Below are 26,575 nucleotides of genomic sequence, written 5' to 3'. Positions count from 1 at the left end.
TTTCATCCTAGATGTAATGCTACTTTTATCTAATATATAACCAGTTTCTGACAAAAAAAAAAAAAAAAACTACCGCATCTATATAACTATGTTTCTTTTGCAAAAGCTAATTTTCTCCCTTTTATGAGATGTTATAATTCTTTTTAAATTCAGCCCCTTCTTGAGCTTTACATTAGTAGTCATCTCAAGAATAGAGGATTATGTTGGGTTTTGTTTTTGTCTTTGGAGTAATCTATTTTATCCATACTAATAAGAATTGTATACTTATGCCAAAAAAAAATTAATACTATAAAAACTCCAAATTAATATATTTATGACAAATTTATTTTAAATAAATTTTTTGATTACTAAAAATCATAAAGCGATACGGTGACAATAAATTTATCTCAATTAATTTTCATTAAATTAAATTAATATCATGAAAAATCAAAATTTGGTACACCCGTATGACTAATGGATGGTAAGATCTCAAACTAATACACCTATCAATTGTTATATGTCATTCAACTTATTAATTTAACGATAAAATTTAACAAAAATTCATAAAATATGAATTTGTCGCAGATGTAATAGTTGAAGGTCTTTGGCAATAAAAAATTTAATTTGGGATAAATTTTTAATAAGTGTATCAATTTTTGTGGTATTAATCCAAAACTATTTTCTTTTCTTTTTGAAAATAGGAAAACTATTTACCGACCAAAAAAAAAAAACTATTTATGAAATCTGACGTTAAGTGTGAAAAGAAAAAGCCATGTGATTTTATTTTATTTTTTTGGTGGAAAGAAGCCATATGATTAAAAAACTCAAGAAGGACACGAGACCAAAAGCTTAAGATGGGAGTCCATTTCTGATTCTCAGTCGTCGTCATTCGAGTTCGCGTGTATTGTCTTGCGGAATCGCGTTGCAACCGTCGACCTCGTCCTCCTCCTCGTCCCGAGCTAGAAGCCCCTTCGACTTCAATCGTAATTCGTCGAAGACGAGGTATTCTCTTCGATCGCGAGCTTTCCGCTCTCTTTATTGACCGCGAATTGCTCGTTCTTGGTTCGGTTCTTCAATACCCAGAAATCGTTCGATTGATATTTGGTAAAAAGCAAGAAATTTGTTCTCTGGGTATGCTTAAAAGATTGGCTTTGATTGCTTTCGCTGCGGTGGTAGGCGGGTCTGTGCTCGCGGTACATTTGCGTGCTTGATTCTTGAGTAATTTGAGCGGATATGAGGGGGGAGTGATTAGGGAGTGGTGAGAATGCACGAATTATATAACCAAATGTTCGCTGGGTATGCTCGAAAGATTGGCTTTGATTGCTTTCGTTATGATGTCCGTGCTTGTGGTGCATTATCATGCTTGATTCTTGAGAAATTTGCCCGGATATGAGGGGAGTGAATTGGGAGTGGCGAGGATGCACGAATTATACACCCAAATGTTCTCTGGGTACGCTTGAAAGATTGGCTTTGATTACTTTCGTTGTGGTGGTAGGCGAGTTGGTGCTCGCAGTACATTTTCGTGCTTGATACTTGAGTAATTTGCCCGGATATGAGAGGGGAGTGATTTGGGAGTGGCGAGAATGCGCAAGATATATACCCAAATGTTAGACAGCATGAGGCATGATTTTCCCTTTTCTTTGAGTTTTTTGATATATTGGTTCACTGTTGTTCAATTTTTCAGTTGAATTTGGTGGAAGTCAGACTTCCTGTAGCAGACTTGATTTGCGAGGATATATCGAAATGCAGGTATGATTACTTGTAACTGCTGCCTCTTTGTTCTGCTGTTTCCACACAATGGGGAGTGAAGTCTATTGTTTTCAAAACTTTGCGACCAGAATATGATCATTCTTGAAAAGTTTTCTTTCTTATGGTGAAATTTACACTAGGTTATCATACTTATGTACTGAGTAAGTCATTTTTCCATGCCGGGTATCTCATGAAGCAGCAGTTTTGATCTCCTGCAATTATACATGTGGAGGAATTGGTTTCTACTTTTTTTTCTTTATAACCCCAGGTTGGTTGTGGATCCTAATGTCGATGTGTGCTTATATTTGTAGACATCAAGGGCGAGGCTGTTCAAGGAATACAAAGAGGTGCAGCGAGAGAAGGGAGCTGATCCGGACATTCAGTTGGTTTGTGATGACTCAAACATATTTAAGTGGACTGCTCTTATCAAGGTGAGATTGAATGGCTGGTGGGGGTAATTGTCAAGGGAATGGTGCGGTTGCTCATATAATAAAAATGACAATTCTCTTTTTCATTAGGGACCGTCGGAGACTCCTTTTGAGGGTGGTGTTTTCCAGCTAGCCTTTGCTATACCTGAGCAGTATCCACTGCAGCCGCCTCAAGTTCGTTTCCTGACTAAGATATTCCACCCCAACGTGCACTTTAAGGTATAATTGTTTGTATAGGAATGCTTATTGATGATAACTTAGCTGGAACTAGATCAAGTAAATGTTAATTGGTTGAAGGGTGAACTGATTTACTATGTTGTTGGCGGTTAATGGTTCTTCTAGTCAATATCTATTTTGTTCAGAATCAGAAACTAGAAAGAGTTGGTAGTTTAGGTTTCTGATTTAACTGGCACATGAAAGATAGATGGAGGTGCAAAGCTGAGAATTGGATACTTCTTTGACACTTTATCAGGAACCAATCTTGACCTGTTTTAGGTTAATGTTTTCCAAATTCTGTTTCCAATCTCTACATGAATAGATTTTCTGATAACTACTAGCTTGGGAAAGTCAACAGAGATACCTGATGCAAAAGTATGAGATGCTGTGAGTGTTTGTTTGACTAATTGATAGACATTTTAATTTTATACAGACCGGGGAGATATGCCTTGATATTCTGAAGAATGCATGGAGTCCTGCCTGGACACTTCAGTCTGTTTGCAGGGCTATAATAGCTCTCATGGCCCACCCTGAGCCTGACAGCCCACTAAATTGCGATTCAGGTATCATGGAATTTTTTTAAGCAAGATATAACATCTGTAACTAAAAAATCATTATTCTTTCGTCATTACATTAACCTCAACCTGAAAGTTCCTCACCTAAAGTCTTCGTAATGCCTATTATCTAAGTGAACTAGTGTGCTGTTTAATATTTGTTGCTTGCACCTCTTGCAAGGAGTGCATACTCATGTGCTTGCATGTTCATTGTTTCGTGATAAAATGTGGCAGTGTTGCTTCCTTAATAATATCTAGTTGAATGTTGTTTCAGTTACGTTAAAACTATGCAGAGTTAGGACCAAGAGCCAAAAGTTGGTAGAGTCACCTTTCTCGGTATAAAATCTGGATTTGGGGATCACTCCACCTTCCCACCTTGTGCATACCATAACAACAAGGACAAGAAGTTGTGCCATTGCACTTCATTGAGTAATATTTTCTCCCCTCAGCCAAAAAGAGAAAAGTGAAATTCCCTCTCAAACAGGAATAGAACAAAACTCTGTGGCGAAGTTCATATGAGAACAATCATCTTCTGTCCTCCATGATATTGACATAGACTAGTTATATCAGTACCGAAAAGGAGTGCCCTCCACATCTCGCAGTGATTCTCAATAGGTTGCTTTTAGAAGGAGGTGCAACAGTGTCCTTAATCGAACTGTTGTGGAAATAACAAGAGCGAGACCTTTTTTTTCGTTTGACAATTATTAAGAGAGAGCATTTGATTTCATTGGGTCTTCCACATTTTGTTTCCTAATCCCATCTCAAACAATACTTCATCTCATTCTTTATTTCTAATGGTGATTCAGTTGGATTGGATACATAGGACAGTAGTGCTGGGACAAGTGATTATAGTTGGATGTCTTTGCCTCAATTGAGTATTGACATAAACACATTCTATTGGTCTGTACATTACGCACGAGATTCTGGGGATTAGATGAATTAGGCATGATATAATGCTTCAATTTCAACTCAAACTCTTATCTATTAGGAACCTTAAGAGCAATTTGTCTTAGTCATTCATGCAACAAGCACTCTTGGGGTTTGTTGTTTACCTCTTGGTTGGCCAAAATATTATATGGCTTAAATGAGATAATTTCAACTATGAAGTGATGGAGAACGGTAATAAAGAACAAATGCTTGTACTTGTTCAATGTAACATTTCAAAATTATTTTTTCCTTCTGTCCTGGTCCTGCTTGCAATGGTCGCAGTGTGTTAGAAAAGAGATTATGTTTTTCCAAAGTAAAACCCGTTAGATGAAAATGTGGGGCCCCTGGGAAGGACTGCCTGCTCTGCATGAATCCACTGTTGTGTCAGGCGGTCATGTTCTTCTACTGCTGTCCTTAATATGACTCTTTACTCTGCTCCTCCATGTGTGGTGAGGTGAGCCTTTCTTTTCCTTTTATTTCTCTCTAGGCAGCTCTCTTGCTCAGGTTGCTGCTGAGCTCTTGGAATCATCTTTGATGGGAATTAGGCTTCTTGAGAGCACCTGTTCATGTGTGTGACATTCTGTGAGCTTGGATGTTGATGTACTTATTGCAAGATAGCTGTCCAGTGTTGTGTTTGCTTTGTCAGTGGTGGTTCCAGATCAGTTTAATGGATGCTTTGATGTGAATAGAGTACTGAGACTCTACCTACGAAAAAAAGAAAATAATGATTCCATCATTTAGTGTGTTGTGTGTATGTGTGGGCAACTAGAGCTTTTGAGGTGGTGTCCTTGATATACTGTCCGAATGCTGAAGAGTAGAACGGAAAGCAACTGCAATGAAATCTGAGTGTATACATGTGGTTCAAGAGATAAGCCCTTCTCAGGTTATAGCACAACACAAGAAACTGGTAAAATGTGGTGATTGGGTTACGTATTGCACGATTTTGATGGTTTGGTCATGTCAATATAATCTTTGTTGTTAAATAAATTTCTCATTATGTCGAAGGCTCAACACACAGAGGATATCAAAAGTATGGGGCTAGGGTTACATATAGCATGATTTACTTACCTTTGTTTGCAGGAAACCTACTCCGATCGGGTGACGTGAGAGGATACCAATCCATGGCGAGTATGTACACTAGGCTCGCTGCCATGCCGAAGAAAGGCTGAAACCAAGCACTTACGCAAGCTCGATTTGATGCATTGACGCCTTTATCCATGTGCTTGTAAAATAACTCAGGACTTTTCATATGAAGATAAAGCTGTATGGTTCTTCATGCAGATGAATTCTTAATTAACGAAAGCTGAATTCGGGCTAGAGAACAGAGTCGGTATGTCATTTGCTGTACAATATTATGCCAGTTGAGCTCTTTCAGAAGATGGATTCTCTTCACAAATTCAGTGAACTCTGCTGAACAAGCCTGTATCTGTTCTGAGTTTAAACTGGATCTTATGTTTCTCCTTCTGGGCATAACCTTGAGCTTGTGCCTGAGATTGAATATCATTTACAAAGTAAGACACAGAATGTTTCTCTTCTTCCTTTTGGCAAATTGGCATATTTTGATAGTGTAAGTATATGCTGTAATGCTAGTTCCTAGAGGAAATAGGAACAAGTAAAGCTTGCATTTTCACTTGAATTGGTATTGAGGAGTCCATTTTAAGACATTAGACATAGGAGATGAGGGGGTTCTATAGCATAAAAGGGATTCTCCAGAAAGAGGCATTAGTAGTCATGCTTTGGGAAATGAGATTATCAATCCGTTTTTAATTAAATTAACTAATAGATTAAAAAAAAAAGGAAAAGTGCTTGATCCAACTGCTCTCAAATCTCTCCCCTTTGTCCAAAAAGATTCCGTTGACTACTGCGTGATCATCGAGAAAGTTGTCGCGCAATCGTAGAAAAAACATTGTAATTTTCGATGCATAAAATTTAACGATTTTAAAATGTAAACTATTTATTTTTGAATAAATGGGTCTTGCGAACGAATGTTGACTGGTTAATCATACTTTTTAATATTAAATTCTAAATATTTTTTTTTTAAAATTGCCTTCTGACACTTATTAATGTTATCCTCATCGAAATTCACTCCTTCGCCTGTTTTTCAAATTAACTGTACCCCCATTTCTCCCCACGTGCCCCGATTATTATTTTATTCTTTTCCTTTGCCGTGTCTCATCATCTCGAGGAAATTTACCAAATAATTGACGGTGAAGAAAAAAGCGCAAAAGAACTTTATAATAGAATAAAGATCAGACAATGATGCTTTGCTTAGGGATAAATGTACTAAAAAATCTAAAACTCATTGAATTTTATAACTTCCAAAAAGAACAATTGAATTATAAAACTTTCCGAATTTATGCAAGTAAGTCATTCTATTAATTCCATTTAATTTGATTAATGAGAAATATTGATGTGATTTATTTATTGTTATTTTCTCTATCATACATAATGTTGATGTGGCTAAAACCACTTCGTGCTGATCAAATTTTCAATACAAATACTATTTGAATTTAAAATAATTTTATTAATATTTTAAAAAGCAAACTTTAAAAAAAATAATAATAAATAAAAAGAGAGGAGGGAGGTGAGAAACCCTCACTCGAAAGGGCCAATGACCCTCGCCAATCATAGATGAGAGCTATCTTTGCTTGCATTCTTCTTCTCGTTTTTGCATGTGTTCTATTCTCAAGTTTGCTTTTATTTAATTTAAGTTAAAAATAACATTTATTTTAAAATTCAGATATAAACGATGTTATTCTAGCCTCATGTTTCATGTTTTAGTAATTTTATTGCCATCTAGGAGAAAGAAAATAAGAAGAAAAAAGCACATCATCATTTTTTATTAGTTTAGTTGGACGAAATTAATAGAATGATATAATCATTCAAATTTGATAAGTCGTAAAACTTAATTAAGTTTTCTAAAAATTTTAGTACTCGAGTGTGGTTTCACAAGAAATTTTGAACTTCGCACTTATCCTTAATAAAGTAAAGGACTAAAAGGCGAAATAATAAATAATAAGAAAAATTAAAATAATAAAATGTCTCCAACCGAAAAAGAAAAAGAAAATGACAAAATGTCGGTAATATCATATCAGCGTCACCGCCGAATGTGGAATCATCAAATCACGGCGGGCTCCCCCACTCCCGCACACATTCTCTCTCCCTTTTTCCCTCTCTCTCTCTCTCTCTCGCCATCATCTTCGAGCTTCGGTCAAGGCGTTCGCCCGTTTCTCCGCCGGCTTCGCTTCACGGCTCACCGATCGGACTCGCCACGAGACGGCGGCGGCGGCTACGGCGGCGACTGCGGCGGCGGCGGCGGCGGCGGCGGCGAGGAATGACGTGAACCTGTCGAGCGCGATCCGGCCTCCGTCGCTCGCGGCATGGCCCGCCGCCCTCCTCCTCTCTCGCCCTCCGTCGTCCTCCTCTTCCTCCTCCTAATCCTCCTTCCGGCTTGCTTGCTCGTCGCCCGTGGCGAACCTAATCGCGGCGCGCCTCGCTTGACGCCCATCGACCTCGATCTCTATCATTCCAGGTAATGGCGGTTCGATTTCTGCCTTCTTCCGACGGATTCCGAGATCGCTCGGCTGATTACGCGTGTTCGTTCTGTTTTGGCCTATCAGCTCGTTATGAGCTTACTTGCGAGTTTACGAGCGAAAATGAGTTGCAGACGCGAATAATACCTACTTTTTCTGGGGCCGTTTTTAGTCGTTTGTGGCAGTTCGATTTTCCTGGGGATGTTTGGCGATAGTAATTTGGACGAATCCGTATTCACCGCTTCCTTTTTGGTTCTAAGTGGTGCTATCTGTTCGTTAGTCTCGGGCAATTTCTCTGTTATAAGTACTTACGATAGATTTGTGTCGATTGCAATCATTGAGATTTTATAATTGATTGATGTTGTTGTTGTTGTTGTGCGCTAGGTCAACGAGTTTTCCGCATCTAAACGTGAACTAATGCAGAACTTTCCTTCTTTTTGGGTGCCGCATTTACGCATAATTTTGATTCGTTAGTTAGTCTCCAGTTGCTGTTGGCGCGTCAAGTTTTAAATTTTTGATTGATCATACGGGTAGAGCTCTGAAAGTACTGCAACTTTCTTTGCCTCTCCCGTCCATTGACTTCTGTAGAGAGTTCATGCCTTGAATTTTGCCTGTCAGCGCTCGTTTGATGGAAGAGATAAAGGCTTTGGTTCACCGTCACCCGGATAAACTTACGGTGAGGCATCGGCTCGCTTGTTCTCTTGTTTCATTATTCTTTGATTTCAGCTAATTTAATCTCGTTAACAGATGAATAATTTTAGAAGTGGAAATAGAGGTTATCGAGCAGAGCTAGCCGTTGTTACCTATTGCCGCAATGTCAGAGAAATCAATGACAAGTCGAAGTTTCGGATTCTTCTTGTAAGTTTCCAGAGTTTCTACATTCTTTAAATTCTGTTTAGCAATATTTGTTTCATACTTCAACTGTAATTTTCTGGCAGACATGTAAAAGTCACAATCGTGATAATTAAGGCTCCGCCTTATATTTCTAGGCAGGCCTGCAAAGATCTAGGGATGGCCTTCTTAATTCCACTTTTCAGCTTGACTTGTAGTGGATAGACGATCTCAGCTTGGTAACTGCTGGTGTTTTTGACAGATGATTCCTTGTCTTCCAGAGTTTTGGACAGCATGGAAGGGAGCTAATTACATCTGAAGTGGCTTTGAGGATATTGTCAATCCTGACTGAAGAACAATTTCTACCAAATGTAGATTCAGTTTCTCTAAACAGTTTCCTTGACAAACTCATCATAAAGGTAAACTTCTCATGACTTCTGTCACGAGTTTTTCTATTATAAAGCATGAAGCTGCAATCTCTGCTCCCGGCACAGTTTTAGGTGCCTGTGAAATGAGCAGTTTTCTTTACTTGCATGACTTCTTGCTTGCTTTACTTGTGGCTGACAAGGCATCAAATAAGTATGGATCTTTAATTGTTCAAATTGATTGAATCAGCTGTTCATTTCTGTCTCTTTGTCAAATTGAGCATCATTATACATATTATACTAAATGAACCTTTTCCTTTTGCGGCCCAGAATCTTCTATTTAGATGCACCAAGAATATCCCTTGGAGCTATTTCTTTTGTGTCTAAATTGATCTGTAGCATGAAATCCATCGTTTTTATGCATGTCACCAACAACTACAAAGTATATGTTCGCAGAACATATTCTTGTTTTGAGAAATCGCAGTGAAACTTATATTCTTGAAGTTCCATTTCATACTAGGTAGTCCCAATGGAGAACGTAAATGGCCGTAGACTTGTTGAAGCAGGAGATCTTTGTGAAAGGAGAAATGGTATTGTATAATTCTGATGTCTTAAGACTCATATATTTTTCTAAGAAAAATACTTTACATCCGTTTCAATTTTGTAACAGGGAGAGGAGTTGACCTGAACAGAAATTGGAGTGTAGATTGGGGCAAAAAGGAGAAGGTTTGTCTTATACCATTGTCTGGTTATGTAATTTATATACTGCAATGGAATGGCTCAACTTCATATCTTTCCTTTCTGTGTTGTTTATCCTATCTGTTTCTTATTATTGAGGCTACATTTAGTAAACTTTCACTGCAGACATTCTAGTACTTAATATGAACTGCAATGCACATTCAACCTTTATTCTCTTGTGAAATGTTCTTCTGATTCTCAAAGTTTCTTTGATTTTAGGATTATGATCCGTATGAAGAAAATCCAGGAACTGGTCCTTTTAGTGAGCCAGAATCTCAAATTATGCGGAAACTTGCAACTTCATTCAATCCTCACATCTGGGTGAATGTGCATTCAGGAATGGAAGTAAGTGTTATCCATTTTCTGCTAATGCTTTTGTTTTCTCACTTTTGCTTATCTAAATAGTTAATGGCTTTGCCTTTATTGTTTTGGATTTGTGTATCGTTAACTGCAGTAGTTGCAATATTAATTTGTGGCAATGTGTTTAAAGTGGTGATAGAATTCTGTGCAAGAACTGCATTTGTTGATTATTTGTAAGTGATGCGCTTAGTTATAGCCGCTTTTAGAATTTTTATTTTAAATGTAAGACGTCTTTGTTTGGCAGGTCTGATGGTGTTTTTACTAGTAATGTTGGCATTTAAGGTACTGATGGAAGATTAATTTGCAAATTCCTTCCCCAATGATCTCCTAACTGGATTTTGTTTTTAACCCCACTGTGAAGGAAAATTACAGAAGCCTTTTCCCTAAGTACCACATTTGAAGATACTTTACTTTCAGCTGAAAATTTGGCAATAATTTTTATTGTTTGATCATTAGATCCATGGTGGGGAATTGTGTGATATTCTTACTTGGGGAAAGTAAAAAATGTAGGGTAACAACACTTTTACATTGTTTTTTACGTGGGAATTATATGCACAGTGTGATGTTGTTCTTGGCTGTGAAGGTTTTTTTTAATCTTTTTCTTGATTGTGTAGGCTTTATTTATGCCCTATGACCACAAAAATACGACTCCTCTGGGCTTGCCTTCTACTAGGATGACTTTGTTGCTGAAGGAACTAAATGTTCTTCACTGCCAGAATCGTTGCATGATTGGCTCCGGTGGAGGATCAGTCGGGTTTGTATTACTTTAATTATCAATTTATGTAATTGGTATATTTCCCTGTTTAAAGAGACTGAAGTAAAATGATGCCTCTGGAGACCCAGAATTGAAAAAGGAAAGCAATGACACCACGGAATCAATAAGGTCCTTTGCTGAGCAGTAGTGTTTTAGTTTTGAAGGGATCCTTCTTCTGGATTTCTATAGTCTTCTGAGATCTCCCTCCTTTGAGTTGGTCAATTTGTAGTCTGTCTTTTTTTTTTTTGTTTGGTCAAAATTTGTAGTCTGTTAGAGTGAAACTTTTTGCTTCTCGGTTTTTCAAATGTCGCCGTGTCCATACTTTGACATTTTTTCCTTAAATACCTAAAACTTTCACAATGTATTAGTCTTGACACTAAATTCACATGTAATTCTTTCATAATATTTTTAAGTTAGATAATATTTTAGATATTGGTGAGAAATTAACAAAGTTGCTTTTTGCTTTAGTAAGTCAAAGCAAATATACCTTAAATTTCTGATTGCTAGGTTGAGAATGCAAGTTGAGTATCTTGATGCATCTCCATCTCCATTCAATCTCACCTTTTGTTTATGCTTACTTTTTGCTATTTTGCTTCTTGTTTGGTAGAACTTTCTCTTTTTCATTGACTGGGAAGTGTGCAAGCATGAGACTGAGTAGATGATGGAACTACACTAATGTTTTATACCAATTGGATCACTCTTGAAGCTGCAGAAATCGAGATTTTTTTAATGGATATTCTGCCCCTAATTGTTCTCCTGCTTGTTCCACAACACTTTGAAAGTGACCGATCACTTAGGTTCAGTTTGTGTTCTCAAATTATAAAGCCAGTCAATACTTCAGTTTTGTTTGGTATTGAGAAACTGATACAAGACTGAACTAGAGCTCGGTCACAATTGACGATGGCTCTTAAGGATGTCTACATGGGTAAAGGGCCTAGTTCCGTTCCTAAATAGAATTCACAGTATTACTATCCTTAAACTAATTTAGTCCAAATTTACTTGGTCCTTACTGGGGAGCATACAACTAGTTCCCTTGGTTCTAATAGCCTAGGACCAATAATTAACGGGATGCCGTCCAGCTTGAGCAAACTCTTTCAACATAGTAGATCAAGTTATGCTGTATATTACAGTCACTCATATGGTCTTGAAGCCAGCATCAATTGATATATAAGTTGGTCGGGGATTGCAACTGGAACTAACTTATCTCCTGAAGACTAACATGTTAACTACTTCTCCATTCCACAAAGGATGTAGATAAACATCTAATACTTCTGCTTACTTTTGCACATGTTCTGACTGGTGGTTGTGTTCAGGTATCTGGCGCACGGCACTGCTACAGATTACATGTATGACATTGCCAGGGTGCCTATGGCTTTTACCTTTGAGGTTTGTGCAGAGCGCAGTTTACCTTTTCCAAGACAGACTTATAATATTCTGGCTTTCACAATCACTTGACCTAAGTGTTGTTCAACAGATCTATGGAGATGGAGCAGCATCACCAAAGGACTGCTTCAAGATGTTCAATCCGACAGATATTAGCACTTACAATGTAAGTCCAGTTCTTAATTTTGTTTCACTATTGCTGTCAGCACAGAATCAAATAAAACGCAAGGATTTAGTTCACACTCCCTAGTTGATTGGTAATGAATGAAGGTAGGAGTGGCCTTAAATTCTGTTTGTATTCACTTTCAGAGAGTTCTCAGTGATTGGTCAGCTGCATTTTTTACAATCTTCAAGCATGGGCCCCGATACCTAGATGAAATCCACTTGAAAGACTCCCGACCGAGCTCATGGGAATCGATGGACGAGTACCTCGAGGGGTACTTGATGGACCGGAGCAGTAGGTATGGGAAGAAGATGGAAGTGCTCGATTTCGGTATGCAAGAGATTAGGACATACTTCAGGCTCTTCCTCTTATCGTTCGTGCTGCTAATGTTCATGTTCTGTTCTAGAATTTCAAAGAGTAAGTTGAGTAGACCTGGTGTTCCGTCCGTGCCCGTATGACATGTCATGATTTTGTCTTGTTTTCTTGTTTTGTTTTCTTTCTGTAATTTCTGCTGGGCATGGATGGCAATGTGCGTGGTAGTGTTAGAGGAAAGGTTGCCAATTTTCATATGCGCAAGTGTTCTTTTTCCCCTTTTTGTAGAAGATTTTGTATCTGTTTAAGACGCAATGATTTAATTTATAAGAATAGGGTTACATGCACTCTTGTAGTACTGTATTGAACTTTGTATCAATGAAGTAAGTAATGCACGGAATATACCAGTTTTGAGAAGCAAATTCAGCTCTTATCTTTACTTATCCCAAATTCGTGATTTGTACTTTTCATTTGTGTGGAAATGAAACGTAACATATTTAAAATTATCAATATTCAATATGTTAAGAGTTACTAACTTCTGTAAGAAGTTACAGAAGTTATCAATATTGATTAGGGTGATTTATCACCTATTCGCAGGTTAAAGGTTACCAACTGGTTTTAGTTGTACACACTTATTTGTGCGAGTTATACTACATTCATTTTTTTTTTTTTTTTAAACTACCAATATTATTTTTAACAAATGGAAGATATAGGGGCAGCGATTGGTTTATCAATTGATGCTTCAACGAGGAAGCATCTCCACATCTATGGAGATGCGGCCGTGGTCAACGGAACTTTATGCTTGAGATTATATACCGGTATATGCTCAGACGTCATAACTGGGAAATTTGGATTAAAGCATCGGTGAGATAGGGGAAAGATAAGTTCCCTGCTATACACACAAGACGACGACGTATACATCACCGAGGGATCCACCCAAAGGACGGCTGGATCCGGAGAAACACGCACTGCAATACGCAACACTGAAGTAGATCGAAATACATGAAAAGCAACAGGTAGCCAAGACGAACAACGAGGATCGTTACTGTTGCTTAAGCTGAACCTGTCGAACCAGTCACTAGCCTCTTTGACCATCAGCGGTGTCACCTGGTGTCCGATTCCCGGTTCTGCAATTAACTGCACGTGTTGGAAGAAGAGATCAGTTTTCAATAGAATTGGTGTGGTTTTCAATCAACCATAACAGTAACAATGTTGGAATGTGCGTGCGTGTAGTGGTGGGCGCGAAAGTACGTGTTTGACAACGACTGTGTGCCGACTGGTAATGAAGCATTTGGCTGACCGACAGGTATGTTTGTCGGGCAGAGATTGCTGAACGAGCAGGCACATTGACCGGGCACATTGACCGGGCACATTGTTCAAACCTAATGAATCATCCTAAGACAAAAACCTCCACCTTTTAAGTAAGCGCATCGGTGGCCCCGCGGAATGGTTTAACCACTATCTGTCATGACTAAACCACCAACTATCGCGGCTAATTTGCCACCCGTCACTTCTGGGCTGACACATGTCTATCGTGACCTGTCCACATAGATACTTTTGGATGGGATGGGAACCGCAGGGCTGGACTCTCTGTGGACGAAGTAAGAAAGGTGTGTCGGTGAATCCCTAGAGTCGAATTAAGTTCAAACGCCAGCGCAGGGGTGAGGTGTAGAGGCCACTTGCTTTGCTTGAAGTCAGGACGACTGAAAACTTCTGCTTCCAATAAGAAAGTTTTTCATACGTGTACTAGCATTGGCGTCTAGTCAAAAAAAGATTGACCCTAAAGAAATGGAGGAGCTCGCGAAGCTTCCTTTCTTCCTTTCTTTATTCATCACCTTGAGTGCTTTTGATGTTCTAATTAGAGAACAGAAAATAAAATCTGTGAAAGCGACGGGGCAGGTCACCTTAAAATTCTCTGGACAGTGTGCCTTCTCATAAGCCTCAGACGCTCTTGATTTTGGAACTTCCAGGCCAGCAAGAGGGCAGCGAGGATCATTTGCACCTGAAATTGTCATTTCAAGTTTCAATTTGCATGACAATAAGTAGTGCTACCGAAACATTCCCTTCACAAGAATTATCAGGTTAATGGCAGGATAGCCGAATTGCAGTTATAACAAAGAGCATCTGAAGCCGTCAATGCATCTGATATCCGACCACCCAAGCAGCTCACAGATCTCCTGATCAACAGCTTGGATTTTTTACATCAGAAAACAAGATCAAAAGGACAAAAGTTTTTCATCTTTAAAGAACAAAAAATTCTAGGAAAGTAAATCCATCTACAATTGAGATGCATCAGAGCAGATTTCCAAAACTGAATGTCATTTTGGTGGTGCCTGGTCTATAAAGACAATAAATGTCTGTCGTGCAAGAACTATGGCAGACCAGCGTAAGGATGAACATATAGGGAAAATAGAAGAAATTCAGAGTTGATGTGGGACGGGAAACGACAATAGACTACAAAATTTCGGTACCAAGTTAATTTCTTTAGTCTTTTCGACCAAAAAAAAAGTCTTTATGATGCACAAACAGTGAGTTGAGTTCCGTGCACATTAAGACAAAAGAAAAGTTTCAAGGATTCTAAGTGGGCAATTTATCACCAGATATGTTCACGCACATTGAACAAATCTAAACATGGTTTTAACTATTGAAGGGCTTATATGTCATTAACAACATCTGGAGATCTCAAGGGCATAAAATTAAAATGTCATCTTCAATGTGAGAAATGACTTTACCATTAATTATCAGAAGGGGCCGCGGAGCAATGGCTGGGACTGTGTTGGGGGCATCAAAATCAGATGCTAGACCAGAAGCTATCCTATTCCATACCTGCTTAATGGGAATATAAACGTGAAACCAGCAGGAGTTTAGACGCACATATATCGAAGGAAAATAAATGTATAATCTGAAGTTCAACTGAGAAAGCATATGACTATGAGAAGCTGCGTGCTCTTTGAATGCATAAGTAGGCTTACTAATATGGCATATCAAAATGCAATTCGCCAAGAGCTTGATATTAGGAATGATTAGAACGAGGGAAAATCTTTCTAGAAAATTAGGGAACAAAAGCATAAACAGAACTCTAAGCGATCAAATAGGAAATACACTAGTTAACTGAGATCCAGAATTGGATAGATAGTTAAAAACAACCTTCTCCACCACTTCTCTGTCTATGGTGCTCTTTCCCAAATCAATGCGTGCCTCTGCAAGTGAAAAACTATAAGCATTACTGAGTTGTTTGCACTTAGATTTTTCCTGAGACTTGGCTAAAGATGCTGACTGCTCCCCACCCCAAAAAAAAAAAAAAAAAAAAAAAACAATATTCCGCCAAAGTATTCCAGGAGAACAAAATTTTCAGACAATACTTAATGCTATACAGCACTAGCAGATGATGCTCATTTCACAATTTTCATTCAGTAGGTCATTCCAAGGAAAAGTATATGCCAAGAACACACACACCCCCAGATGCTGCAGCGTAGCTTCAAAAATGGCTATTTACTTGCTTTTTAATTAGCAGGAAAAGTACAAATACAGAGTACTGACAATGCAGTACTTTGGAGGGATAGAGTTCTTTGATAAAATAAGTATACCTGCCATTCCATGTACTGTTTTGTATACAAGATGGATAACTTTTACTGGTGCAGAAGCAACTAACCGATTGCGTTCTAGTGTCGAAATTAATAAATCTTCATCTAGATAATCCAAAATAAAAAATAAAAAATGTGTAATTTGAACCTGTTAAGCTATTAAAAGTAAATACTGTCAGAACTATGGGTTGGGGCGAGATAGCATCCATGACCATGCAGAAAAGAGTAGAGCTAGTTCCCACATAAACAGGTATTGCATATGCTACTTTTCCAAACAAATTGGCTCAAATTGATTAGATATTTGAACTTGTTAAGCTATTAAAAGTAAATACTGTCAGAACTATGGGTTGGGGCAATATAGCATCCTTGACCATGCAGAAAAGAGCAGAACTAGTTCCCATATAAACAGCTATAGCAAACGCTACTTGTCCAAACAAATTGGCTCAAATTGATTAGATACCTAATAAACTGGAAACAAAGTAATATCGATGTTGTTATCATAGCATGTAAGCCTTGATGTTACCTTCAAACACAGGTTTTATGCTGTCAACTCTACCCTGCCACATATCGTTGTCTATGGCCCATCGGAACCCCTGCGCATAATTAATCAATATTAATATTGAAAATTTTGAACTTGATACCTAGCAGAAGATAGAGAAAAGGAAAGACATTGACTATTAAAGAAGATGAACTTTTAACCTGCACACCAATAATAGGGACAACTACAGAATAGCGTTTGTCAGCAGCAGCAGCAAACCATGCATGCATTCCTGAATGACAATGTGGAATGTCAAATACATAGGTGACAGTAAGTATCACTTATGGCATCCGACCTAGTCTAAGTTCTAATTAATCAACCTCCAAGTGATTCGCCCGTGATCCCTATCCTTGAAGGGTCTATGTCCTCCCTCTTTGTGAGATAATCTGCCAGTTTGATCAAGTCCCAGACCTGCAGGGGTTCCACTGATCTCCTCAATACCCAGAGCTAAAAATAAGCTGTATTTCTGTAGTCAATCATGCGAAATACACTAACTAGACAATAAGGCTGTTGAGATCATCAAACACGCAGCAGTACTAAAGTTCAGCAATAAAAGGACTTACTGTATCAAATATAAATGGCATAGTATCACCCTTTTTCCATGATGATACAAGAGCCTGCATTGTGACCGAGATAACCAGACAGATATATCAATGAAAGGCTTTCTAGATAAAGTCCAGACCATCTTTTATACTCTCAGATAATCATGACAATTTTTCTATCTAATATAGATGAAGAAACTAAATAATCCCTTAAAGGAAACCATATAGCTATAAATAGAAGACGTTAAGAGAAAGCATTTGTGCATAGTTGAGGCACCTAACGACCAAATTACTTGAGTGTATTTTATTTTTCTGTGACCAATCTGTCGACAATGTTTACAGAAGACCAAGTCCCTCTGAACAGGCAATGCAGAATCAAGAAAAATGAGGAATAAGTAGACATGGTAATAGGAAAATGGACCTCGCGATAGGTGGTCAGACTACTGGCACGTTCTCCATGATAGCGAGAATCAACAGCAACCGCAATATATCCTCGAGAAGCATATGCCTGGAGAAAAAAGGAGCAAGAGTAAGCACATGCTTCATTCCTCAGTCATAAGCAGAGAGTCTCAGAGGTCTGATGCCGGGAGGTAGCTACCTCAAGCAAAGGGCGTAGCCATTCTTTGCACTTATGTGTGCTGTGCAGGAACACAATAGCAGGCCTCTTCCGGACAATGTCCTCTTTCAAGCTTAAGATAAGTACAGGCAAGCGACCCTGCTCTCCTTTCTGAATTATAGCAATAAACCACAATCAAAGACTAATGGGAAATGATTTTTCAATGGACACATTATTGAAGCTGCGACAACATTAGGGCTTAAACTACCTCAGTAATTAAGTAGACATTTTCCTCCTTAATCAGCTCCTTGAGATTCTCAATGTTTTCCTTGGGACAAGATTGCATTGCCTAAACAAATTCCACATCCAGATGTGAACAATCCCAACAGCAAGAAACCTCACGAAGGCAAATGATCTTAACGCGTCCCCCATAGAAATCGCGTACCTCACTGAAACTAGGCGGATTAGCATCTTGATACAAAGGATTCTCCACCGGCTTCGCAGGCTCTACGGATAGCTCAACTGAAACGCACAACAGAGACGATTAAACATTCGCAATTACACGTCCGCTTTAACAACACAATCTCTCCGATTTCCGGTTCCTTCGCCGAAGACTGTCGCCAACGATCACTTCTTCCGGACGATCCGCTCCAGACGAAATTCACAAACCGATCCACACGCACTTCGCAATCGCAAAAACTAGACGCCAGATCAAAAGAGACGCGCGCACTCGAACAAACAAGTAAAACGCCGATTCGGCAAGCTTTCACGAATCTCAAAACAGCTCGCGGCGCGCAACGGACTGCTCTACGGAGCTCCGAGCCTCAACATCCGCGAATGGAAGCAACGTCACTCGCCACAAGCTCACTCACTCATCCTCACCGACGAAGCACGGAACCAGTTCGAGCCGAACACGACGAAGGAGCGTCGCGTCCGTGGAGAGGCGTCGAGCGTACCTTCGTCGGACCGCCTGCCGCGGAGGACTCGGAGGAAATCGGCGCGGAGCTTCTCGGCGTCGGTCGCGGCTCCTCCGTCCATCCTGGCCGCCGAAGTAGGAGAGGCCGCGTCGGCGGTTGCGTATTTATAGGTGGCCGCGGAGGAGGAAGAAGGAGGTGGGCGGGCCGGGAGGCGGGTTCGCACGTGCGGGGCGGGATGGAGTTGGGCGCGCGGGGGCAGGCAGGCTGGCACGTGCGAGGGGCTGGCCCCCATGGCGGGGGAGAAGAGAGCCGGGCGAGGAAGGTGCGGGAGCAGCGATTTCATTTGATTTGCTTCTTCACTCGAATTGGCGGATTGCGAAGGAGACAATCTTTGGAAAACTTTTTTGGCAGCGTCCTAGCCCGCTAGGGACGCGGACATACGAAGCGAAAAAATGGAGAAGAAGAACGAGAAAAATTTTCGTGAATAATCCTTCCCAAAATTAGGGAGGGAAAAATTAGATACCGATCTAGATAATCTCTCCACTATCAATATTAACTCACAAGTTGTAGGGTTATAAAGTTTTGACGTTACAACTATAAAATGTATGGCATTATATAAGAATCCGGGGGCGTATATCATGTATACCATTTATAGCAATAAAAGCGCTATTATCTACTTTAATATGATAGGATGATTGATATATTAGTTGTGTCTACCCATAACAAAGTTTCTACGCTTAAACATTATTTTCTTCCATCAGACTCAGCAACTCCATTATTTGCGAAAATAAATATTAATGAATTGTGAAATGTGCGGGAAATAGAGGACCTTCTTAGAAAATTATGTTTTAATGTACACTAATTGGGAAATCCCCACTTATCAATCCCGTGAATCGAATAAGGTATGTGAGTGAATGCTAAAAGAAGAATTTGACAAAAACAAAAGGCGAAATGGAGATAGCATTTTGCAGTTACTTGTACTTCAAAGAATTAAAGGGAAAAAACAAGTAGTTTAAAGTCTTGACCCATTGTGTATAGATTGATCTCTTAAAAGAAGTGATTTGAGTGAGCACATGAGATAGTGGCCGTTTCAAAAGGCAACCCTAGCAACGAGTCACTTAGCAAGGGCCATCTCAATGGGCATGAGATCTTGCAAGGTTATGGATTTTATTCTCGTCTCCCTTATCATATTAGGTATGATCTTATTTGTGTCCAAACTACAGATCTACTGGAGGGGATCATGCTTTGGAATAATTTATAATGACCCAATCTACTTCACGTGAGATAAAGCCTTCCGAGACGACTCTGAATCACTTAATATGATTCTCCCACGTTCAATGTCGAAGACAAGTTACATAAATTGCCAAATCAACCGACGTGCGAGTTTTAAAACTACTTTTTCAGGAGAAATTTTTTATTGGCTATAATATTTTATGAGAGAGCCAAGATTGTATTGGACCATGCTAGTCCAACCATGAAAATATTTTAAAACTTTTGGGGGAACGTCTGCCAGCGATTTTCTGACTGGCGTTGGTTGAGATGATGATAGCAAAATAGAGGAAACTTATAAGGAAGCTGAAGATAAAAGAATGGATAATTTTCTAATTTTATACTTTAAAATAGACTAAGTAGGTATGCTTGACATTACTAGCGTTCAATCGCTAATCCTGGAAAACATATCTCCTTATGACAAGTGCAGGTTAGTCCCCTTGTACTCATGAATGCAAAATCCAATGCTATTGAAAAGCCCGTCGCATGATGTCGAAAGTGCGAAGATGATCGTTAGTTGAATTAAGCGAAAAAAAGAAGAAGCAAGAGTTGAGAGTAGAAATCCCTCGATCAAAAAATTACAAAGTGATCTTATCCTAGTAGCTTAACTTTCTGGCTTCAGTAATTGCAATTTAACTGTTTTTTTTTTTTTTTTTTGGCTCGACTTGATTCGAGTTTAGTGCAATTTAGTAAGTTTGGTGGATCGATTTGCAAAAGGGGCCCTTCCTTTTTTTTTCTTTTTTATTTTTGTTTTTGGCCTTTTGGTCGAACAAAACGGTCCCTCTGGATGTGAGGCTAAAAGGACCCAAAACACAAACACTGCACTTTGGTCAGTTGGCGGGAAGTCAGAAAAGTGGTACGAATAGGCCACAAGACGAAGGTGGGGACGAAAGTTCCCTAGAAAAAAGTACTGAAAGTAGACCGCGGGAAGAAACATGAATAAATAAATTATTTTAATTTTTTTTTAAATAAGTATTTATATCAAATACAAAATAAATGAACGAAATATATTTTTATTATTCATGAATACATTTATGTATAAATTTTCATTGATAATGAGAATTTTTCTTTCTGATTAATTATTTTAATTAATATAAACGATTATTTTTAGGAAAATATTCTTCAAATTATGAATTTTCCGTGAAAGAAATGGCGTTTGCGTTTCAAGGTCAAGAGTTCAATTTCTAGTTTGGCAACTTGTAATTAGAGCAAATTATAGATATCAAGTTAATTATCAAGTTTCATAAGCTCCATGGCACAAAATTTCCTTGAGTACAATTTAAAAAGGGGTCAGAAGCTCATTACTCGTACTTGACACTTTCTGAAAGTGGAGACCTGGGGTCAAATTGGTTGGATTTTACTTTTAATGGGGTCAGAAATCGAAATTTTGTGGGGGTCAATGGGGCCAATTACGAAAATCTTGTGTATGATAATTGAAGGAAAAAGCATTTGGGTGGGGTCAATTGGCCCTCTCAGAATTTCAAGAACCGCCACCGTGTTGTTTTTTTTTTTTTTTTGGTAAAAGGTAAGAGTTTATATTAAACTTTGGAGAAAAGAACAAGAACAAGAATTCGGCACCGTAACTCACACTTTAACTGTGGGGGCAAGGAGAGTGTGAGGGTGCCGAATCAAAAAGATACATAGAGAAGGAAAACATAACAGCAACTACCTTGAACTACAATTAAAAAACAGGACTAATGACCCTCAGGCACCCCTCCAAAGATTGAAGAGATGGAGGAGAGCTAGGAAAAGGACGCCGAGCTGAAGATGGACGGATCGAAACCCCAACTTCTCTAGAGTCGCTTGTTTCTTGGAGTAGGCGGGACATTAGAGAACACAAGAGCCTTATCCTTCACAACCTTGATCAAGTGATTTTTCATAGCTGGAATTGCCAAAGAGTCACCTCGAAAGATGATAGAATTCCTTTTTTTTTTCCATACCTTGCTTTGTCTCTTTAATTAAGCGTTCCGAGTTGCATGTGTAGTAATATTCCATATATTTATTGTCCCTTTTCATGACAACAATAAAATTTCGTTTGTTTTGCGAAAAATAAATTTTTTTTTTTTTTTTTATAAAATTATCTCTTTTAACGAAAAAAATTTTCATGGGCCATGAAGATGATTAGGCGTGAATTATTATTGATAATGAAAATATTTTTCATTGATTAATTATTTTAAGCAAGATAAACAATCATTTTTAGAAAAAAAAATCAAATCACTCAAATTTCTACTAAACAAACAAAGTATACTTGATATAAGTTTTGCATAGGGGTGATTAATTTCCAAGGTAGGACATTGGTTCATGGACCCACTTAGGAAAGTCCAGTTCCCGGGTGGGTTCATGAAACTGATCAAAATGTCCCCAACAAATTCATTTCCAGGCATTCACAGGTGTAGCTTCAACCCAAATTGGTGTCATTAGCTTTCAAAAGTTATCATCATTCACTTCACTACAATTGCTTCAGACCACGAATTAATCCTCCTCAACACCTATGGTGAACAATCCCTTGGCCCACCATCTCCTTTCAAGTTTTGAAGAATGGTGGACCAGAGATACCCCTAACAATCACTGGTCACAAAGGTTTCCCTATTTTTCATCTAGCCCTAATAACTGAACTTGCTAAAAGAGCCCCCAAAACTAGAATTGACTCACTTTGGTCATCTATATAGGCTCAAATATGTCAAACTCAAGAGCATATAGATGCTATGCATGAATTAACCTTTACCTCTGTGATTGCCATGTCATAAGACATGTCACATAGTTTTACCACATGGTCCACATTTGACCAATAAACATTAGCTTATTTATTATATCAAAACTATTATCTCTTAAAAATATAAACGAAAGAGATAATTTTTGGATAGAGAATTTTGGATGTACTCTAAAAAGCTATAGCTTATTTATTTACAGGATAAGTATCATATTACTCAAATATAGATAGGTTTTCCCAACAATGAAATCCACATAATTAAAGCTCAATGACTAGCAACAAATTAATAATATATTCCATTACTCGATAAGTTATTGCCAATAGAAAGCATAATTAATTTTATTTGAGCAATGCACCATTAAATCAATTTCTTATTTCAAGTATAAGGAATTTAACTAGAATATATAATCTTGTTACTTCAACGTTAAACTGATAAAACGTCTAGACTTGCAATATAGCTTTAACATTGCAAACCACAACTTCATTCGAACCATAACATAACTATTAGGGTTAGTTGCTTTGAAGGTCATCTACTTTGTGCAGCTTTCCCTTCAATAATTCAACAACTTCCAATTGTCGACAAGAACCTCATTCCCATGTGTAAATCAATGTTAAGATATATCAAGGTACGAGAAGGGGTACTGTTTGAAATAGAGAATCCATCTCGACCTAGGACAGGTAACTCTTAATTATGTTTGGGGACTCTCTCTTCAGAAGCATGTCTCGTCTCTCAGTTCCTCTCTTCATCTATGGGCGAAGAGAAGTACCGTGCCTCTTTGCCGCAACTTCGCTATGCCTTTCATGGTCCTCTCTATATCTCACCTTTGATCACATGGATGTCGAGACCTTCTACTCAGTTAATCTTGCAAATGTACGTAAGCATCCTACCATTTACATCGAGTAAGGTTCTGCATTTAACAAGGTAGCAGGTGTGTCTCCTAAGGTCAGTGTTTCGACTATAATATCATCTTTATTTGTTTAAGGATTAAAAATTTTATTTGCTGATGATTTATTCTACATTCGAAAACCCAGAAATAGAGTGTTTAAGCTATTGAAGGAGATAAATAGGGTGTCTCATGGCTAATACATTAGTTACGTAGAAAATTGATATTAATTAAATTCTTAGATGGAAGCGAAGGGACCTTCTTGTGCTTGGTATATATGTAGTTCTATTTCCTTTTACCTAAGCAAGTGTCAGAAAAATGTTTATTCCTCCTTCCCCGTGAGGGTTGAATTATCTATATATTTATTCATTTATCATTTTTATAAGTGAATATCTTGGCCTGCGATTAATGTATTGAGACAAACCTCAGTTGGTTAATTTTTTTTTTTTTTGGTAAAGAACCTCAGTTGGTTAATTAATATCTCCCATAATTAAATAATATTCATAGCAAAGTATCAATTTCGAGATTTTTGTCAATGTAGTCTGACGATGATAAATGAAAAAAAGGCAATGCTTTTTGGGATCGCCTCCGAAACAGCCATTTAATATATTTTATTAACATATGATAAATTATTTTTACTAGTCATATAAGTAGAACGGGCCAACAAAAAAACAAGTACATGGTCTTGAACTAAATTACCAAAGATAGAAACAAATACCCTTTAATGACCTAACTAGGGTTTTAGGTTAATTCCAAAGTCAATTGGTTGAGTTACCAGTTCCGAAAACCAGGAATTGACTCCGATGAGGTAGGTTCTAAATTTCTTATTTGAACTTATACATCCCGAAATCGATAATCTTAATTCATGTGATTTTATCTTTTTGGTGCTTAAAGAATATAATGCCTCTAAAATTTGTCACTTAACAGTAATTAATAAAGCAATGGTCACTTTACAGTAGCCAAAATTATATATATAAACACAGTTCCTTTGCTGGTCATTTCTGCAGATATCTTTCATTCAGAGTATGAAATTAAAATTCTTTTAAGTGCAAGGCAACTAAAACTAATTGCCCTTTTTCAGATTTCAGCATGTAGTGGCATAAACAGGGGTGATTAGTGGTGGGCATCCCCAAAAGCAGCTTCAGATTTTCGAGTCATTGAATATCTATTTGATTTTATGTGCAATTATAGTAAGTAGTGATTATATTTTGCAGCTTATTGGGCCCTATGGTCCCCACTATAATGAATCGGGCCAACCTTCAATATTGTTTTATAGATATATATTAAGTACCCAGGCTGTGTAATCTTTTTTTGTACCCATTCTTCACCTAACACTGTAGATACGGGTAGTCTTATAGGTAGCAAGTGACTAATCGCTTGTCTCAACGGCGAGAAACGTGTAGAGAAGAGTCGTGCACCTCGTGTACACAATATAAATCCATAATTTCCTTACATCACGCGCTTCTGTGGAAAGAATATGAAAAGATAAATGTGTTGTAGGGAAAAAAAAAACTTTAATGCTCAGAGATATGCAAGATTCCGATTCATTTAAGAAATATAGTAAAAGGGTTTTAATGAATCTCATCAATGAAAGTTTGAAATCGAAACCGATCCTTGATTTGCATTATAGTGTCGAGATGGCAAAAGAAAAGTGCTCCTCTCTTTTATTAGGGTTTATACACATATGACATCTCCTTCATTTCACTGACTGATTTACATTGCATTGCCGATAATTTTCCCTTCGCAAAGATTTGGATCAAGACAAAGGAGAAACTTTTGAACCCTAAGTCATTCATCCACAAGATAATTAGTTGGTCCCTTGTGGATAATGTGTTCATGATTTTATAGGAAACCATGAGATAAGATATATGTGCTATCAGGTTTAAGGGGACAAATGCTATTTTCGATAGCAAGTTGGCTGTGGAAATTGATCGTCGCATCCAATAAGATTAGCTGGATATTTGAAGGGCATTGAATCCCTAATTCTTAGCTGTTATTTTCAAGTTGGTCATGGTCGCATGAGCCAAGCCTAGCTATATAACACCAATTTTAAGTGAGATGCATTTGTTTTTCATGAACTTACAGGATTGTATATTTTATATAGATGCGGGGGAGTATTGAATTGCCATTGATTGCCTATTTGGAAGCACATGCATCGTCATCTTTGGGGGGCCAGAAGAGCAGAAAACTATAGGTCATGCGACATGGATGATTTCAGGAAGCCAGCTTTCCACATCTGATACAAATTTCAAACTATCAATTATTAATTAGATCCACCATCAATAGAGAAACAGCATTGATGTCATGACATGTACAGACATCTTGTCATTATAGCTATCTATCTCATTCTATACCAACTCATGAGATTAAAGGTACTTTTGTAAAGGAGTATAAAATCTCTCCACTCCAGGACTTAAATGAATATTCTTTGAGATTTGAATCCACAGTAAACTAGAGAGCACTGTCTGGTATATTAGCTTGAGTTATTAGCTTGAGATCCTCTTAATTTAGAAGAAGTCATCCCACGTATTTACGTATGTACATATGGGCGTATGTATTATCTGTTTTTAACTCAAGAAAAGAAGACATGTTTCCCGTCCAAAGAGTGTTAATCGAGTCAAAATATTATATAGGATTTCAATTCATATGTATTAGTCCAGCACATATTGCTGATTTAAAAGAGTGAATGACTATAATCACTAAATCTACGATGGATGAAGCCACTTGTGTAATTTATTCCTCACACTATCGACATAGATTCTATAAAGGGCCATAACCTATATCCATTTATTACAGTGCACGACCAACCTTGTTTGGTAGGATATATAAGGCACTTTCCTGCTGTCTAGATGCTCAGTGTGATACTCAATTTTTTTTTTTTTTTTTTATGACTAATTCCCGCTGCTTTGTACCATTCCTCCCCATCATCATTCTTTCGAAAGAAGCTAGAGAATCTTTTAATTATTACCAATGAGATCTTTTCTTAAGGAAAAGTTCCATGAAAAATCCTAGATGTTTAAGACAAAACGCAATCAATTTGTAATTGTGGCCATCGTTGCGAATTTTTATGACGGAGCTACTTGTAAAGTGACGGTAGCCTTGTAATATGTTTGTAGCATAGCAACAAAGTGTTGATGTAGTGCCTTGTTATGAAAAGCTAAATTTTCTCTTTAAAAAAGCCAAAAGCAATCGAAAATAGAAAAACAAAAGGAAAGAAAACAAAGTTATAAAGAGTGAAAGCGCCGGGAGAAAGCCAATGTTTTCGGGATATGGCATCATCAAT

The 26,575-nt window shown here is 38.0% G+C and overlaps 3 protein-coding genes across 3 annotated transcripts; 2 read left to right on the top strand and 1 right to left on the bottom strand.

Annotated features, from left to right (window-relative positions):
* Nucleotides 1–815: 815 nt before the first annotated feature.
* On the top strand, nucleotides 816–5,390 carry LOC104429002 (protein PEROXIN-4). The gene is made up of 6 exons (XM_010041908.3): nucleotides 816–981; nucleotides 1,664–1,728; nucleotides 2,040–2,159; nucleotides 2,247–2,375; nucleotides 2,806–2,935; nucleotides 4,934–5,390. Exons 2-6 carry the CDS (start codon nucleotides 1,723–1,725, stop codon nucleotides 5,020–5,022), a joined length of 474 nt encoding a protein of 157 aa, XP_010040210.1. The 5' UTR covers nucleotides 816–981; nucleotides 1,664–1,722; the 3' UTR covers nucleotides 5,023–5,390.
* A 1,609-nt stretch (nucleotides 5,391–6,999) lies between these two features.
* On the top strand, nucleotides 7,000–12,714 carry LOC104429001 (carboxypeptidase A6). The gene is made up of 11 exons (XM_010041907.3): nucleotides 7,000–7,385; nucleotides 8,005–8,062; nucleotides 8,134–8,244; nucleotides 8,499–8,636; nucleotides 9,103–9,172; nucleotides 9,253–9,308; nucleotides 9,540–9,665; nucleotides 10,295–10,434; nucleotides 11,748–11,820; nucleotides 11,909–11,983; nucleotides 12,127–12,714. Exons 1-11 carry the CDS (start codon nucleotides 7,234–7,236, stop codon nucleotides 12,436–12,438), a joined length of 1,311 nt encoding a protein of 436 aa, XP_010040209.2. The 5' UTR covers nucleotides 7,000–7,233; the 3' UTR covers nucleotides 12,439–12,714.
* Nucleotides 12,715–12,951: 237 nt separating this feature from the next.
* LOC104429000 lies at nucleotides 12,952–18,790 on the bottom strand. Its single transcript, XM_039308283.1, has 13 exons — nucleotides 18,469–18,790; nucleotides 17,958–18,034; nucleotides 17,781–17,861; nucleotides 17,555–17,683; nucleotides 17,378–17,464; nucleotides 16,978–17,031; nucleotides 16,735–16,825; nucleotides 16,576–16,646; nucleotides 16,400–16,469; nucleotides 15,440–15,492; nucleotides 15,025–15,118; nucleotides 14,197–14,294; nucleotides 12,952–13,429 (listed from the first exon to the last, which is right to left on the bottom strand). Exons 1-13 carry the CDS (start codon nucleotides 18,770–18,772, stop codon nucleotides 13,058–13,060), a joined length of 1,581 nt encoding a protein of 526 aa, XP_039164217.1. The 5' UTR covers nucleotides 18,773–18,790; the 3' UTR covers nucleotides 12,952–13,057.
* Nucleotides 18,791–26,575: the final 7,785 nt, after the last annotated feature.

The sequence above is a fragment of the Eucalyptus grandis genome, chromosome 3 (genome assembly GCF_016545825.1).
Source record: "Eucalyptus grandis isolate ANBG69807.140 chromosome 3, ASM1654582v1, whole genome shotgun sequence".
Lineage (NCBI taxonomy): Eukaryota > Viridiplantae > Streptophyta > Magnoliopsida > Myrtales > Myrtaceae > Eucalyptus > Eucalyptus grandis.
Note: the sequence above shows the minus strand (reverse complement) of the source record. Positions and strands in the feature narration are given on the sequence as shown.

Bases quoted from the DNA above. Each gene is read 5' to 3' on its own strand.
- LOC104429001 (XM_010041907.3), top strand. From the start codon at position 7,234: ATGGCCCGCCGCCCTCCTCCTCTCTCGCCCTCCGTCGTCCTCCTCTTC. The intron at 7,386-8,004 runs GTAATGGCGGTT...TTTGCCTGTCAG, and splicing joins CTCGATCTCTATCATTCCAG to CGCTCGTTTGATGGAAGAGA. The intron at 9,666-10,294 runs GTAAGTGTTATC...TTGATTGTGTAG, and splicing joins ATGTGCATTCAGGAATGGAA to GCTTTATTTATGCCCTATGA.
- LOC104429002 (XM_010041908.3), top strand. The intron at 2,160-2,246 runs GTGAGATTGAAT...CTTTTTCATTAG, and splicing joins AGTGGACTGCTCTTATCAAG to GGACCGTCGGAGACTCCTTT. The intron at 2,376-2,805 runs GTATAATTGTTT...AATTTTATACAG, and splicing joins ACCCCAACGTGCACTTTAAG to ACCGGGGAGATATGCCTTGA.
- LOC104429000 (XM_039308283.1), bottom strand. From the start codon at position 18,772: ATGAAATCGCTGCTCCCGCACCTTCCTCGCCCGGCTCTCTTCTCCCCC. The intron at 16,647-16,734 runs GTTGATTAATTA...ATTGTCATTCAG, and splicing joins CACGGGCGAATCACTTGGAG to GAATGCATGCATGGTTTGCT. The intron at 13,430-14,196 runs GTGACCTGCCCC...CAACACGTGCAG, and splicing joins ACTGTCCAGAGAATTTTAAG to TTAATTGCAGAACCGGGAAT.